General features: G+C 38.1%; 1 protein-coding gene across 12 annotated transcripts in view; it reads left to right on the plus strand.

Moving 5' to 3' along the window:
* The window catches only part of PPP2R5E (protein phosphatase 2 regulatory subunit B'epsilon), a 74,225-nt gene that overhangs the window by 52,184 nt on the left and 5,684 nt on the right, over positions 1–16,357 (plus strand). For all 12 annotated transcript variants that reach the window (XM_023927383.2, XM_023927385.2, XM_086894283.1 and 9 more), the window contains 9 exons: positions 4,921–5,022; positions 7,684–7,776; positions 11,755–11,885; positions 11,970–12,029; positions 12,660–12,768; positions 13,740–13,793; positions 13,892–13,942; positions 14,810–14,929; positions 16,011–16,138. In XM_023927383.2, the coding sequence (XP_023783151.2) occupies positions 4,921–5,022; positions 7,684–7,776; positions 11,755–11,885; positions 11,970–12,029; positions 12,660–12,768; positions 13,740–13,793; positions 13,892–13,942; positions 14,810–14,929; positions 16,011–16,138 (848 nt within the window). The remainder of the gene's footprint in view (positions 1–4,920; positions 5,023–7,683; positions 7,777–11,754; positions 11,886–11,969; positions 12,030–12,659; positions 12,769–13,739; positions 13,794–13,891; positions 13,943–14,809; positions 14,930–16,010; positions 16,139–16,357) is intronic.

The following is a 16,357-nucleotide window of genomic DNA, read 5'->3' on the forward strand; positions in this document are numbered from 1 at the left end:
TCATGAGTATCTTAATATGAATTTCTGGTACACTGCACTGTTCAAAGAAGTGAATGTCGATAAATTAATATGACAACATGCAGGAAAAAAGAGGGAGATGGTCTGGCTTTTTATATATACCCCAGTGCACTTGTGCACAGGTGGGAGGTCAAAGGAAAGGAAGCAAAAATAATCACAGGATTAAAAACAAACAGAGAAACCAACAACTGCCTGGGTTTAGGAGCTTTGTTTTTCCATTTAATGACACAGAGGTTGAGAGTTGTCATGTCTATATAAAAATACCTATCTATAGATAGACACATACTGCATATGCAAATATATATACAGGTGTAAAAGAGATCTGGTGGTTTAACAAGAACCAAGAGGGTATCAGGCAGATTCAACCTTAAGATCAGAAGCAGTGCTGCAGTTAAATTAGTAGTGAAACTTAAGGAAAGGAGAGCTGGTGGAACAGTTTATAATCTTTAAAGATAAAATTAGATACTAGATTTTGTAAGATGTTCTTTAGTCAAACTTCTGGGAACAATTCAGCAGGTTTTATAGAGAGATTATAGCTGAATGACTGCAGTAGTTGGTTCAGGCTCTAGAATATGTAAATCTGTAAACAGTATTAAAAAACTCCAGATATGCAGTTTGTTTCAGAAGGACAAGTCCAGTGGTTTTTCCAGGGGCCAGTGTTGTCTCCAGGTTAGCATGGTTTTATGTTATGACTTAATTACATTTTATTGCTTCTCTATGTTATTATTATGCACAGCAGTTGAAACATTCTAAGCAGAGATACTGGGTTTCAATTTTATATGTACATGGGGTTTATTTGGATGATTCCACATATTTTTAATTGAAGAACAGGTGTTCCCTGTAAGCTAAATGGGTATCCACTTACCCTGGTTTTATATAGAGAATATATTAAACTTTGCAGTGTGTATGTTTGTTTTCATTTCAGCTTTCATTCAGGAAGACTATTACTGATAAAAATCTTTGTTTCAAACACACAGAGTAGAAGTGCTTAGCTGCAATTCAATTTGTGAAGTGTTTCTGTTACAGTGTTGTCACTTTTATAGCACTCCAGTGAGGGGCAAAGAGAGGACTTTTCAAAACATGAATTTTGACTTCAGACTTGATCCTCTTACTACCTTATTTTCTAAAAGTTATTTCAAATATAGATGTGATAAAGCTTTCTTGAAGCTTGATGCTTTTACCTCTATATTCATAATTTTGTAGTTCTGCATTGCCAGGTACCAGCCATTAGATCTGTTCAGAAATTGCAGCTCACTCTCTGGGGGGCTACAGAGCAGCCTTCCCCGTCTTGTTTGTTTTTAACGAATTGACATTGACTTGTAATTGCTTGGGAGAATTTTTGTCTTGCTTCTGGTTGAATGTTAGATGTTAGATTAGGTCTTAATAAGAAATTCTTTATTAAGAGGGCAAGTGAAGCACTGGCACAGGTTGCCCAGAGAAGTTGTGATTTCTCTATCCCTGCAAAGCCAGGCTGGATGGAGCTTGGAGCAGCCTGCTCTAGTGGGTGGCATCCCTGCCCTTGGCAGGGGGTTGGAACTATATTACCTTTAAGGTCTCCTCCAACCCAATCCACCCTGTGATTCTGTGAGTTGTGCCTGACTGACACACTGACACAGAGCTCTCTGTGCATCTCCAGTCTAGAAATCTGTCATTTCATCATTTCCAGTTTGATCTTGGATGTTCTTGATTCAGTGCCAATGGGTAGCTTTAAGTGCTTGTTAAGTTGGTTTCTGGCACTTGGGTGTTCAAATTCTGTGTGGTGGAGGAGCTGTGGTGGGCTTTGTACACCAGTTTGGTGTGTGCTTCTGAAAGCACACAGCCATGGGGAAGAGGGTTGCAGGTGTTTTTGAGGACAGAGAGGGGACATCTGTCTTGATACAACTTCTAGAATATTAGAGTTCTGGTTTGCCTTCCAAAAATATCATCTGGGCTTGGAGGCATTCCTAATCGGTGGCAGACGGAAGTCAGTATTGATCCATAGTCATTTGTGTTGGCTTTGGGAGAGGAATCACTGGGGATTGTGTATGCAGGCTGGCAGGGATGTCCTCTGGCTTGATGATCCAAGAGAGGTCAGGAGAGAAATGATTCAGCTATCCAGCTGAAGGAATTTTGGCATGCTGCTTGGGCTCAGGGATAAATACTAAATAGCTGCCTTATGCCTATCTGAGAAAAAGTCTTTCCAGATCCGATGTAGTGTGTTCCTGTTTTAGTGTGGTGGCTGTCAGGGGCTCAAACTTACAGCTGGGCAGTTCATGCATGGAAGGACTTGTTGCCTTCAGTTCTCCCTTAGAGGCTTATAAACATTAACCACCCAGAGGCTACTGATTTAGATAAGCATGCTATAAATTGACACTGCATGTAAATGAGCTAGCGAGCTGTGTTGTGGTGATTAATGTAACTGTAATGGCACACATTATCTCCTAAAGTTATGGTAACCTGGGGAAATCACTTAAAGATAACCTGTTCTGTCTGTTCTCCTCAGGAGAGTATCTGCATTTTGGCTCCACATAGCTTATCTTTACTCCTAATGCAAAACAGAAAATTAAAGAGAGCAAACTGCACACTAGGACCATATTCTAGCTTGCATTGCATTTACTCCTGCACGTTAATTTTCTTATGCAAAAATACCTGCTTTTGAGTTGCCTTGAGACTGACATTTTTTAATAGGCACTCTCCAGAAATTATATGAATTTTGTCCCAAGCTCAAGATCCAGGTGTCAGTGCTGGCACTTAATTAATTGTTGCTGAACCTCTCATACTTCTGTCATGCTGGTAAGGCCCTGACACTAACTGCTTGAAGCTTGGTTTGACTTAATTTTAGTCTTACAGGAATTTGTCTTTGTTTAGCTTTTCATTCTGAAAGTATGTACTTTCCCTTGCAGGTTTTGCTTGTGCCATAATTCAGTATTTGTTCCAGTTTCTAAACAAAACAGCTGATGAGTGATCTGTAGGTACAAGTTTTAATAATACATGTATAGTTAAATTTGCAGAAAATTTTCTGTCTTGTTTCAAATGAAATTTAAAGCAGAAAAGGGGGGAGATAAAAAAAAAAGCTGCCTTTGGTTTTCTTAGTTTCTTATTTTGATCCAAATCCTGAGAGAGCTGGGATTTTTGACTGTGAAGCAGTAACAAAAAAATGCTTGAGTAAGTATTTTAGAATCCCAGATGTTTGGATTCAAGGTACATTTCCCACTTTTTACTTGGGAATTCTTTGGGCTGTCTACTCTCTTCTGTGTTCTACCATAGAAACTCTGTCTTGCTAATTCTGATGACTCTCCTCCTCTCCCTGCATTTTCATATCAGTGACAGTAGAAGGAGGAGCTCAGGAATCCTTGAGGAAAGACAAACTGTAATGTGTGTGTTTATTCCTGGAATAGTTATTTGACCCCTCATGAGATGAGAAATGTCTCTTTGTGAGGGGCTTCTGAGAGAAGTGAATGGGTTAGGGAAGAGGCTGGAGAAAGGAGAAAAAGATTTTCTAATGAGTGCTGGCAGTCTCTGGGCTGGTGTGGGTACCGGGCAGGAGGAGTTCAGTCCCCATCAGCACAGGCTGGAGTAAGTGCTGTGGCTCTCCAGGCTGACAGCAGTGCTGAGCTTCACAGAGTGGAGCTCCTGTAGAGCCTGCAGGACTGGAACTGCAGCGGCACACACCCTCTTGTGGCAGGAAGGGACAAGTCCCAGCACAAACCAGTGTGGCCTCTTGTTTTCTGTGCTCACTGGTTTGCCTTGCTCACTCTTCTGTGTTCAGTGTACATCCCTCACTCGGGTGCCCACGTGTGCTTTTCTGCACTTACCTCTTTCATCTTTCTGTTTATGCAGTGCCTGAATCTGTTCTGTTTGTCTTGCAAATTCTGAAGCTTCACCCCATTTAAATTAGGTTTTATCAGTATTTGGATTGTATTCAAACTGTGGGTTTTAAAGTGCCCTTTCTCACTAAGTTGCCAACATACTGAAAATATGTCTTACAGACTAAAATATTTACAGGAGCAAAATAGCTGGAAAAATAAACAAGGATGCTGAAGAACATACTAGTTTTGTGTCTTAAATAGCTTAGTTTGTCTGAACTACTATGAAGGGGTCATGTGTAGATTAGGGGATAACATGCTGCTTTTCCCAGCTGTTTGATTAACCAGCTTAGAGATGGGTCAAATGCGCAGGAGCAGAGCCCAAGAAAGGCACATCATCACCTTCCAAGTGCAGAGAGGCCCTATAGCATGTTTGCAGTTTATCAGATTTGCTGCATAATAAGCTGTGCACTCCATTCAGCACTCTAATTAACCCAGGAAAGCTCTCTGGCTCAGTCTTTGCTGATAGCATGAACCTCACAAAGCCAGGCAGTCTCACCAAAGTACCTCTAAATAAGATTAGCAAAGCGAGCCAGCCATGAAATAAAATGTAGGCTAACTGTCGAGCAAATACTATTATTTGCTTTCATTTAGTACCAAGTTCTGTATTTGGCATGAGGTGTCCAGGCATTTAATGTGTGAGTAGCACTGGCAACTCCTAACAAGTGCTGACAGATGAGACCTTAATCATTAATGTTTCTCTGTACAGACAAAAATAACCAAGTACTGTATGACAACACTTATAAATACGAGTTGACAGTATTTCCTACAAGTCTTTAAGTAGTCCTGGCTGCCACTGATGTCCATCAGGATTGGGAATTATGTGTTGGTGGGCTCCTCTGGAACGTGGTGGCAGACTGGGTAATGCTGAGATATCAGAGGAAAGGAGAAAAGCCAAAGCTGGTGGCAGGTTTGTAAAGTGACAAGTTCCTTAGCCCTGGTAGCTGTTGCTAAAGATCCTTGTCAGACAGCAGGCTAAAGAAATGGTGTTTAAGTGATGGAGGATCTATTACCTGTTTGAAGAATGGAACTCATCCTCCTTTCTTTGCCTTTTCAGGTATCTTGCAATATCTTCAGAACTCTCCCGCCTAGTGACAGCAATGAATTTGATCCAGAAGAAGATGAGCCCACCTTGGAGGCGTCGTGGCCGCATTTACAGGTTTTTGATTGTTTACCTCAGAAGAAATTCTTGTCATTGCTTAGTGTATCTAATAATTTTCTCAGCCTTTTTTTTAACCTGTGAATCAGAACTAGACACTGGAGACTAGTGTCTCACTAGTCTGTGAGACACTAACATTTATTAATACTGTTTATGATTCTAGTACAGTACCTACAGAGATGGGAGAGAACTTTGTGATATTTGCAAAATGTTAAAGCTTTCTTTCAAAATTACATTGATGGTGTCCCTCATAGTCCTGTTTTCCTTCATTGGTTTAAAAATTACTTTGCTTTCCCAACTGCTTTGATGCACAAGTGTTTTTCAACAACTTCAGCAAGAGCATTGTGAGGATGACACTACTAGCAGTTTTGCTTTATTATTGAGGGTGGTTAATATTTGTACGAAAGTGCACAGGTGTTGGCAGCTGATCAGAAAAATGAATGAGGAGCTGCATCCCTATCTTAGTCCTCCTTCCTCTCCTCAAGCCAAGGTTTGCTCTCAAATGGTTGTAGCAGGATTCAAGCTCACTTAGTAGCATCCCTTCCTCTGAATTTCAGTTGTCAAAACAAGGGATTTTGAGACCCCCATGTGGAATAACACTACATCCAGTCTGGAGTTAATAGCACAAGAGAATTGTGCACCTGTTGGAGTAGGTCCAGAGAGGAGGGTGCAAAGATGATCAGTCAGAGGGCTGGAGCACCTGTCCTGTGAGTGCAGACTGAGAGAGCTGGGGTTACTCATCTCTGGAGAAGAGAAGGCTCCAGGGAAACCTCATTCAGCTTTCCAGTACTTGAAAGGGATGAGCTTATGAGAAAAACAAGGGAGAGTGACTTTTTACATGGTCAGATAGTGATCAGACAAGGAGAGATTCAGATCACACTTCATTAAGAAGTTCTTGTCTTTGGGAGGGTGTGAGGCCCTGGCACAGGTTGGCCAGAGAAAAGCTGTGGTTGCCCCATCCCTGGGAGTGTTGAAGGCCAGGTTGGATGGGGCCCTGGTTGGATGAGCAACCTGGTCTTGGGAAAGGTGTCCCTGGCCATGGCAGTGGGGCTGTAATGAGGTGATCTCTAAGGTCCCTTCCAACCCAAACCATTCCATTGTTCTATGATTTTGAATCAAGAACATAAACTAAACTGGAGAAGGCATCACTGATACTGATGCAGTAATTTCATGTATAGAAAATACAGAAGAAGGTCCTGTTGTGTTAGTTCAGGATAATGATTTATACCACTGGTAAACTTACAAGAAGTTTGCTTGAGTAACCATTTTTGGAGTTTGGGAGTTTTTGTGAGCAAAGGAACAAAACTGATCCATGCCTGAAATGAGGATTTGATTTTACAGTTCCACGTACAGTCCTGTGAGTGGTTTGTTTCACTCTTTTGTGCTCTTTAATTCAGAATCTGTTGAAATGTAGGTTCATCCCTCATTTATATTTAAATTCCACAAAAATAAGAATCTTCAAAACTTCAAGGCATCTCTGGAGGAGCTGTGCCTGCCTGGAAATAGCACATTCAGTCACATTGGTGCTGTAGTTCAAAAAGTCATTACTTGCATGGAAATGATGGAATTTCTTATCCAGTGGATGGCTTACCATTGCCAAGAAGAAATTCACTAAAGTATTTGTAAAAAGTCAATGGGATTGATTTCCTGATGATTTAATGTTGCTGTTATGTAAGCTGTCACTTTTCCCACAGCTTTTTTCTAAAAGTCTCTCCTGCTTTTTGATTTCCTATTGCTTCCTTTGAGAAGTCAGAGAACGCTGTTAGAAAGTACCAGCAGCAGTTTTGCAGCACATTGCTGTCATGGAAAATCATTTAAAACGATTTTAAAATGTAATTTTTAAGCTTCCTTTTTCATTTCAGTATCAATATTCATACTCACTAAAGACAAAAAAGGAAAAAGTTTTCAATGGCTGCTTTTTATGAAAAGGTTCTGCAAAGAGAATGGCTGGCTGGCAGCTCATTATCAGTGACAGATCAGAGTTGCTGTCTTAGGAGTCCACAGCAGTCTCTGTTTCACTTCACTTCCTTGTTCCCTGGTTTTTATACTCTTCTTTTTCTCCACTAAATGAAAAGTCTTGCTGTCCCACTGAAGAGTTTAGGTAGAGATGGAATTGCATGAAAATAAGCAGATTTTCTCCAGCCCTGAGGCTAATCTTTACAGTAAGTTAGGAACTTCTGAATAAATTCTGGTTTGTATTCTTCTTCTGTGTTTCAAGTTGTACTGGAACACTACTCTAAGCAGTTTCTAATTTAATTTAAATATTTCCAACTGTTCCACCAACCCCTTTGGAATTGTAATGTCTGTATTTGATGTGACTTCAGCAGTTCAGAGGGCAGTTTAAATGTGCTTCCCAATTACTCTAGGAAGCTTTACAAGATGATAACAAGCATTACAAGATGGCAGTGCCTGTTCTTGGTGATGAAATGTTTTTGACTGGAGTTAAATAAGCAAAGGCAGCTTAAAAAGCTAATGTAATTAATTTTAACTAAAAGGTGGCAATTCGATAAAGGAGAAGAATATTTTCCATTTTTTTAACCCTTTCTACTAGGGAAAAATAAGCATTTCATCTTCTAACAAAATAACATGGGGAGATACTAAAATATAAAGATTAATCAAGTCATAAACTAAACTGTGTTTTGTTTTTTTTTTCTTTTGCAGCTTGTATATGAGTTTTTCATACGATTTTTGGAAAGCCAAGAATTTCAGCCCAGCATTGCCAAAAAGTACATAGATCAGAAATTTGTATTGCAGGTAAGCTGGTGTGTTTTCTTTAAGGCTTAGTGTTGCTTTTGGGGGAGAAAAAAATCCTGTGAAAAGATCTTGTCTAGAATTTGAAAGTGTAACTTCATTTGCAACAGAAAAAGGCTAAATCAGCATCTACAATGAAAGTTTTCAATCTATGGAGGTAGTGGAAAAAGGTGTGTGTGTGTTTATATGTCAGTCTCTGTTGCTATAGATACATAAAATAGATGGTTTGGATCCAGTTTCAATACCTCAATCAAAATATTTGACTTACTGGTTTTGAGAGGGAGCTGAAACAGTAACTGTTAAAAAATGAAAAGTTTGCTACCAAGTAGTCTCAAAATGCTATTCTTTCTATCTAGAGAGACTACTTAAACACCAGCTTTAATGTGTCCTAATATTGTTTATACATACAGAGGTGGTTGAAGGAAGTTGTTTCCTGGGATAAGCCAGGACACTCCACAAATCTTTTGTCTTCAGTTTTGAGAACAGGCCTGTCTTGGGCTTTCTTTTCCCTTCGTGAGTTTTTGTATAACTGCAAAGTCAGAAAGAATTTTGATGCTGTCTGTAGCTTGCTTTTAAAATTAGGAGAATTTAGAAAGATTCCTACTTGCAGGCTGATACCTGAATGAAAAACAAACTGGAGTTGGCAGGAGATACTCAACATTTTTGAAGACCTTTCTTTTGCCCCTTATCACTCAGGGAGCTTTTATTTTTCTCCTGTAGTGCTCAAGCAATAAAAGTTTTGCTCTTACAGTTCATGTATGTTGTTTGGATGAAGAATATCTGAAAAATGTAATGAAAAGAGCAATTTCTGTCCTTACATTCAAAGTTTCAAAGAAAGGAATTTAGTTTCCTTCTCATTATCACAAGACCTTTGTCATCCTACAAAAGTAATGGGATATACTTACATTTTTATTTTTTCTATCTCCTAAACACAAGAGCATTTTTCTTCTGGATCAAATCTCTGGTGGTTTCCTTTTTGTTCATCTCAGTATTGATTTGACAAGGAGGTGCACCAGTGTGTTCATCCAGTACCTGGTGGAGATAAAAGAATATGTATGATAAATCACTCCTGACAGGTTTTTCCAGGCTGGTTTTAGTTTGATTAGATAGAGCAGGATTGCATTAGGATGAATGCATGTGCTGTCCTTCAAAATCTAGTAAAAATAATTCTTAGATGCTCCTGTTCTGTGCTGCTGAACTTGGTCATGACTGGCAACATCCCACTCACACCCTTTAAGACATTCAAAACTGTCAGTTTGGCACAGGAGAATGGGTCTAAACCAAGGATTTAATTTTTGGTTTTTTTTTAAATCCTGCTAGTTTTCATTAAATCTACAAAATGGAAGAATAGCATCTACTGAAAAGAGGGAATATGAGATTTTAAAACCTGTGTATCAGAAAAGATGATGTGACACTTAAGAGGTCAAAGGAGTTCCAAGGACTCCTGTGTTCTTGCCATGTGGTTTGGTGATGCACATTTTCATACTGCTGTGCACAGTGTGTCAATTTAAAATTCACATTTTTCTACAAAAAGTTCTATTCAGCCCCCCCCCCCCCCATATATATATATATATACACAAGTAAGTAGATATATTTCCCTGTGTGTAAATACTTTGTGGTGAGCTGTAGGAACTGGGGTGTCCTTCCACTTCCTGTTGTGTTTGTTGTGTGTCTGGAGTAACTCCTGAGTATCTGCAACGGAGCTCCCTTACACAGGAAAGCAATTTGAGACTTAAGAACATCAAGCATTTTGGTGTTGTCATGACACTGATAATGCAGGTGGGACATTTGGAGTATTTGGAATCAGCTTTGTCTCAAAATTAATTTTTAATTTGTTTTTTTAAATAAATTTTAATGAACTATTTCTGGGCAGTAAGGATGCCTGTATAAAAAAATATTAAAAAGTTATTTTTTTTTAATGGACTTTTTTCAAACTTTTTGCTTGTTTATGTACTTTTTTTTTTTTTTTAAGTATAGTATGCTTCTGGCTTTCAGCTGTATGTTTTAATAAAATAATGTATTTACCAGTGTAGCTGTTCATTTTTAAAGCCTGCTTATGTACAGTTTGAAATGGTTGGCAGTGGTTGCTAAGAGACATACTATTCAAATATATCCACAAGTCTCTGTGTTATGTTGGTTGCTATTTTGGAAAATTAATTTCCCTTTTCTATGTATGTTTAGAATACTCAACATAAAATATGGGAGTCTTGCAGCTTATCCATAAAAATAAGACTTTATTGTTAAAAACCTGATAACAAATTGGACATAGCAAAATAATTTATTTTTTTTAATGAGAGACTGAGTTTAGCAGTGTTTCCAGAGAGGATCTGCCTAAGAGAACTGGAAATATAAATACTTTTCTATCCAGTAAGAAAATGAAAAACATAAATGCTTCCAGCTGTTTGCTGTCTTAGGCTGAAATGTGCTATTTGGGGAAAGATGAGGTGACTATTTATTTATTTAAATCTAGAACTAATTGAACAAAGCAATGTATTTCTAACCTCTGGAGGGCAGCTGACAAGCCTCATACTTCCCTGATGAAATTCCTGCCAGGGATTCTTACTGCAAGGAAAATACAGTGAGATCTCATTGTAAGCTGCAGAAATGTTCAAAACAATGAGGAAGAATGTGTGCATCAGTCCTAGACCTGGATATTAGAAAAAAAAAAAAAATCCCAGACAGCCTAACAAATCAAATCAAATTTTTTTTCAATTTTTAATCAAATTTTTTTCTATCTTTTTTCACCTCAGAGGTTGTGTAGCATTTTAACAGAGATCAGGTGCAGCATGCATACACTGACATATTTACTTGTAATACGTATTTATACTTAATCTGTTTGTGAACCTAAGATAATTTTATTTTCTGCCACTCCTGTAATGATTTTCTGACAGCATTTTACCCATTTGTAAGTCCTTTTTGACAAACTGTCTTTATTTCTCTTGCAAGACAGGTACTGGCTGACAGTTACATTCTTTTTTGTGCAAGACAGATACTGGTTGCTTATGATTATTAAAAATTACCTAAAATTACTGTTTTCTGCACATATGTAGCAGTTAGTTGTGCTTTTTGCTTTTAAGTAAAGTTTACCTCTGAATTAATTGCAAATATTTAGAATAGCCAATGTTGTGGTGTCACAAAAAAATGAAGAAGGTGGCTAATGTAAAGCTCATACTTTTGTGGCAGAGGATCCAAGGGGAGCAAAACAGATTTGCAGGTGATATTCCTGCTGCTCATTTCATGCAGCTTCAGGTGTCAGTGTTTGGGATACATTTTGTTCAATAACAGACACTAAAACACCTTCTCTTTGACGGAGTCTCACATAACCATTTTGCTATTTAAGAGCTAATTAGTAAATGTGGGTTTTCTATTGTTTTTTTTTTCTTTGTTCATTGTTTTGTTTTGTGTTTTTAATTGGCATTGATAATGAAATCACCATTTTGTTCAAAGTGAAGGATTAATTCCCTCTGATGTTTTTTTGATTTGTGGCAATTGGTGGAGATCCTGTAACAGCAGATCCAGTGCTGGCATGGACTTCCCCTGTTGAGTCTTTCCACAGCGTGAAGGCCATGCAATCACTAGGAAGGCTTAAGAGCTCATCATATAAATTACAAGCAATTAGAAAAATGTGACCTTGATACAATGTTGTGAGAACAGAGTATTAGAGCAAATGAGGATCTTCTGGTTCTGCAGAGCCAGGGAATGGTGGATGGTAAAAGGCAAACTATCTTATCATAGTAATCTGTGGGGAGAAGGAAGGCAGCATTTTGGAGCTGGTTAATCCCAAATTTATTATTCTGAGTTTTGTGATGTTGTTCTGAGGTTCCAGCAGATTTTTTTAACACTGGATATCTACTCCTTGGATACCATGGATGTCACATTCTTTCATTCATGTCTTTGCATGAATTCAGTTTCATACAGAAGTCTGTGTGTCCTACTTGTCAAATGTCTCCTGTTTCACTTCTCTTTTTCCTTTAAACACAGCTGTTGGAGCTGTTTGACAGCGAAGACCCTCGAGAACGAGACTACCTAAAAACAGTCTTGCACAGAATTTATGGCAAGTTCCTGGGTCTTAGAGCATTTATCCGAAAACAGATTAATAATATTTTTCTACGGTAAGTTGTGGAAGAAGGTGCTTTTTGCGTAGGAACGCTTTAGGAAACTGATATATTGCTTATGTTTAACTTTTCTTTTTTTAGATTTGTTTATGAAACCGAACACTTCAATGGCGTAGCTGAACTGTTGGAAATTTTAGGAAGGTAAATGAGTCTTTATTTATTATCTAACTCAGACTTCCCTTGTGGGCACGTCAGGATAGTGTCAGATTCGGAAAAAGTATTATGATAATCCCTGGTTCTGAAAACAGATGTGTGCACATGCTCATCTTTAAGCCCATGTGCAAATCTCTGTCACATCTTTGCCAAGAATATAGAACCACCTGCAACTTACAGCCAAAGTGTTGGATTGATTTTATGGGTATGAGTGCATTAAATACTGCACACTTCATCCTTACATGCCTGGAGGATCATTTTCTTCTGAGCACACTTAGCAGGGTGAATGTTTTGAGTGAGTCTAATTTTGGTAGGTTAATTACTCGAGACCACCTTACTTACATGAAATTTCAGACCACATAGACAGTGTCTTATCTGTTTGGCAACAGGTTTGTGCAGCTGTTTATGTGATTATTCCTAATGGGAGCTGGATTGCTACCTAGATATGTAGTGCCCTGCTCATATAAAGCAGGACCAAAGTCAGCACCTGCTTACAAGCGTTATTTGTAAACAGGTGCTGACTGCTAAATATATTTTAATCCATGAAGTGCTCGTTCAGACCTCAGTATTGCTCTCTGTGATGATGACACTAACAAATATTTCTTTTCTAATTTCCAGTATTATCAATGGTTTTGCTTTACCTCTCAAGGCAGAGCATAAACAGTTTCTGGTGAAGGTGCTGATCCCTTTACACACTGTCAGGAGTTTATCACTCTTCCATGCACAGGTAGAAATTATGGAAATATTTTCTGTTCAGTAATAATTATATGTATATTTTTTAAGGTTGCTTTCTAAATTTAACTACACACATAAAAAGTGGGGGAAATTCTAAATGTGGAAAAAATACAATAGTTTTTTTTCAAAATTAATTCAATATCCTTTGTGTGATAATATCTAGCTTCTGTTCTGATTAGGTAATTAAAAGCATAACATTAATCTGTAATATCTTGGAAATTTTGTTTAGTAGTTAAGCTCTCTCTCTAGGTTTTCCTCTCTGCTCTTTTCTCATTCTCACAAGTTTGCCTTTCCCATTTTCTCTCCCAAGAGGATGTTTGGGTTTCCTTAGTCTTGTGCTGTCAAGGCTCTTCTTCACCCTGGCAACCTTCTGAATACCAATACCCACATTTTTTTTATTTAATGTTCTCCCTCACGCATTCCTTAATACTGCATTTATGCTCTCATACATCTTTTTATACCTCCAGCTTACATGATGTAATTTTTCTTCTGATAACTGCTACCTGTTGCCATTCTCTCTGATTTTCAAATAGTGCAGTATTTCTTATGGGGATAAAGCTCTGCTTTCTCAGTATGTTATTCCAGGTTTTAGCTGTGTCGACTCATCTTGCAAGAATTCTCATGACTTTGCTATATAAAATTAGTAAAAAGATACAGAGAGTAGCAGAAGCTTCAAAACACTGCTTGTATGACTGTATTTAGAATTCCAAGTTGTTCTGATTTTTATTTTATATGCTATTTGTCACTCTGACTGTTCTTGTAAAGTGTCCTCTTGTTTCTTATAAACTGAACTTTGAATGGATTTGCACAGTGCAAATGTGCATCTCAATCTAAAATTAGATGTAGTTTGAGAGAGCTGAATAGCATCTTGCCTTAAATGTCTCTTTTTTTAAAAGTTGGGGTTTTGTGGTTTCTTTTAGAAGTGTTCTAATTTTGTTTTTATAAATTCTTACCTCCTCACAGCTGGCGTATTGCATAGTACAGTTTCTGGAGAAAGACCCCTCACTCACAGAACCAGTAAATATTTTTCTTTCATACTTCTTTTTTTCACTATGAATGGTTTACACTGTAGAGAGAAAAGTAAAAAATCTAACTTCTTTTTCCTTCTAATTTAGGTCATTAGAGGTTTAATGAAATTCTGGCCCAAAACCTGCAGTCAGAAAGAGGTAAGTGATATGCTTACAAGTGATATTCTTAGTATTTAAAAAAAACCAAAAAACAACACAAAACTTATTTTGCTCTAAAACATACCAAGCAGGGAATCTTTAAATAATTCGTGGTTGATAGCACATGCTGTGGTGAATCTTGGTATTATTTCTTGTAGTTGATTTTTCAATACTTTAGTTTTTTGAACAAGTTTGACTTGAAAAGTTTGATAACTGTGGTTTCTCTTCACAAAATAAGTCCTGGTACTTCTGCAGAGAATTTTTTAGAAAGGAGGAAATAAACATAGTTGAGGTTAGGCTGGAAAACTCTGTTAGATTTAGAATTGTTTATATATGAAGGCAGTATTTTTCCAGTGAGGATGAAAGATACTTTATGTGGTATTTACCTACTAAACATGTAAAATATGCAGTTAAATGTGCATTTTTGCTTCAAATGCAAATTGGAATTTCCCTAGTAAGGTTTTGTGAAACAGCAAAACTGTTACATTGTTATATTGTTAATTGTTATATTGAATATTGCTCTCAAGAATGAGAATATTAGGAGAATCTTCTTAGTTATGAAAGTGTAAGCCTTGGTTGTTCAGACTTTTGTATGAGACAAGATTTTCAACATAGATAAATATACAGTTGTAATTCGAAATTTCATTCAAAATACTTTAAATGCAGCCTTGACGAAGAAACTTGTCCTTGCTTTAAGGGACTGAGTCCAAAAGCTACCAATGGCAGAACTGATGACATTTTTTGAGAGAGGTCTCACTGAGCTAGTGAGGTTTCTATTTCTTCCTGAAGAATTTGAAGGTTACCAGTGTTCTGCAGAACAAGATGATTTGGGGGTTCTATATTCAATGCTTTCTTTTTTGTCTTTAGGTCATGTTCCTAGGAGAGCTGGAGGAAATCTTGGATGTAATTGAACCATCACAATTTGTCAAAATCCAGGAACCCTTGTTTAAACAAATTGCCAAGTGTGTCTCTAGCCCTCATTTTCAGGTCAGTGGTAGAGGTTATTGTTTGTATAGGAATGTATAATTTCAGTTTCAAACATAATTTCCCCCCAAAATGTAAATATTATGTTTTAAAATGCTTGTCTTCTGTGGAAGAGGATATATTGGGGTGGAAGGTTAGGTCTGAGCTCCATTAATAATTTGTTGGAGGTGTTTGGGGTTACAGCACAGAACTTGTCCTGAGCCCCTCACAAATCCTTAACCTGTATCCAAGCAGACTTTGAGCCCTTCTCACTGTAGGTGGCAGGTGCTGGCCTGATGGGTTCAGAGGATGGATTTGCTCCCTGGTTTTGGTGCAGTATTGTGCAGTTCTTGTTTTCTGACTTGCTTCCTTCTAACCACCATGTGTCTGGTTCGGGGTGACACAAACTGTAGCCTATTTTAATCACATTGTATAATGGGAGGAAAGACAATGAATGGGATGTAAATGGATATGTGAAGAGGATATAAAGTTCATGGCCTGTAATGTCTCCATCTTAAGTCTGGTGCTCTGTCCTGGCACGAAGACAAATGTGACTTTTCAGCTCTTCCTTGGACTACATCTTTATTTAAATCATAATTCAGATCGGCATCCTCCTTCCTAACCCCCAGCTCCTCCCCAGGGTAATTACTGTCCTTGCTACCTTCCCCATGCTGAAGATTTCTCCTCTCTTCACCAGCCCAGCTGCTGGGCCTTTCCCTCTCTCCTTCCTCTGGTATCCCAGTGCTGCTGGGTTTTTCCCATCTGCACTTCTCCTTATTTTGAGGGAAAGGGTGATGGGAAGTCTCTCTCTGCTCTTCTTCCCCTCCTCAGCTGCAGCACTGATGCTGTGCCTGCACCCAGTCTTCAGTGAGCAATAACACATTGCTCAGGAAATAGGGAGTGAATGCTGTGGGATCAGAACTACAGGATAGAAACTTAATTCCATTCATGCATGTTATGCTACAGATTTGAATTTAATTCCAGAACTAATCACTCCTGTTAGCTCATCTTTGTGGAGTTTCTCTGTGATTTGTTTTTCCTTCAGAAAATCACAAAATTACAGGTATCTGAATTCCTGTTAATATTTTATTTCTTTGACTCAAAGGTGGCTGAAAGAGCGCTGTATTATTGGAATAATGAATACATCATGAGCTTGATAGAGGAGAACTCAAACGTTATACTTCCCATCATGTTTTCCAGCCTTTACAGGATTTCTAAAGAGCACTGGAATCCGTAAGTTTGTGCATTTACACTTTATCTTACCATTTGACATCACCCTGATAAACCTGGGAAATGTCTGCTGAAGAACATCTGAATGGGAGAGATGCAGACTCAAAGCTGCACTGAGCAAGTGCAACTCTGATAATGCCAATATATATTAGTCTGCACTTGAGCTTGTCTCAGTGTTTTTAATTAGCTGCTATGTGTACAAAAATCACTACCTTGTGGGAT

This window comes from Cyanistes caeruleus, chromosome 6 (assembly GCF_971803275.1).
Source record: "Cyanistes caeruleus chromosome 6, bCyaCae1.hap1.1, whole genome shotgun sequence".
Classification (NCBI taxonomy): domain Eukaryota; kingdom Metazoa; phylum Chordata; class Aves; order Passeriformes; family Paridae; genus Cyanistes; species Cyanistes caeruleus.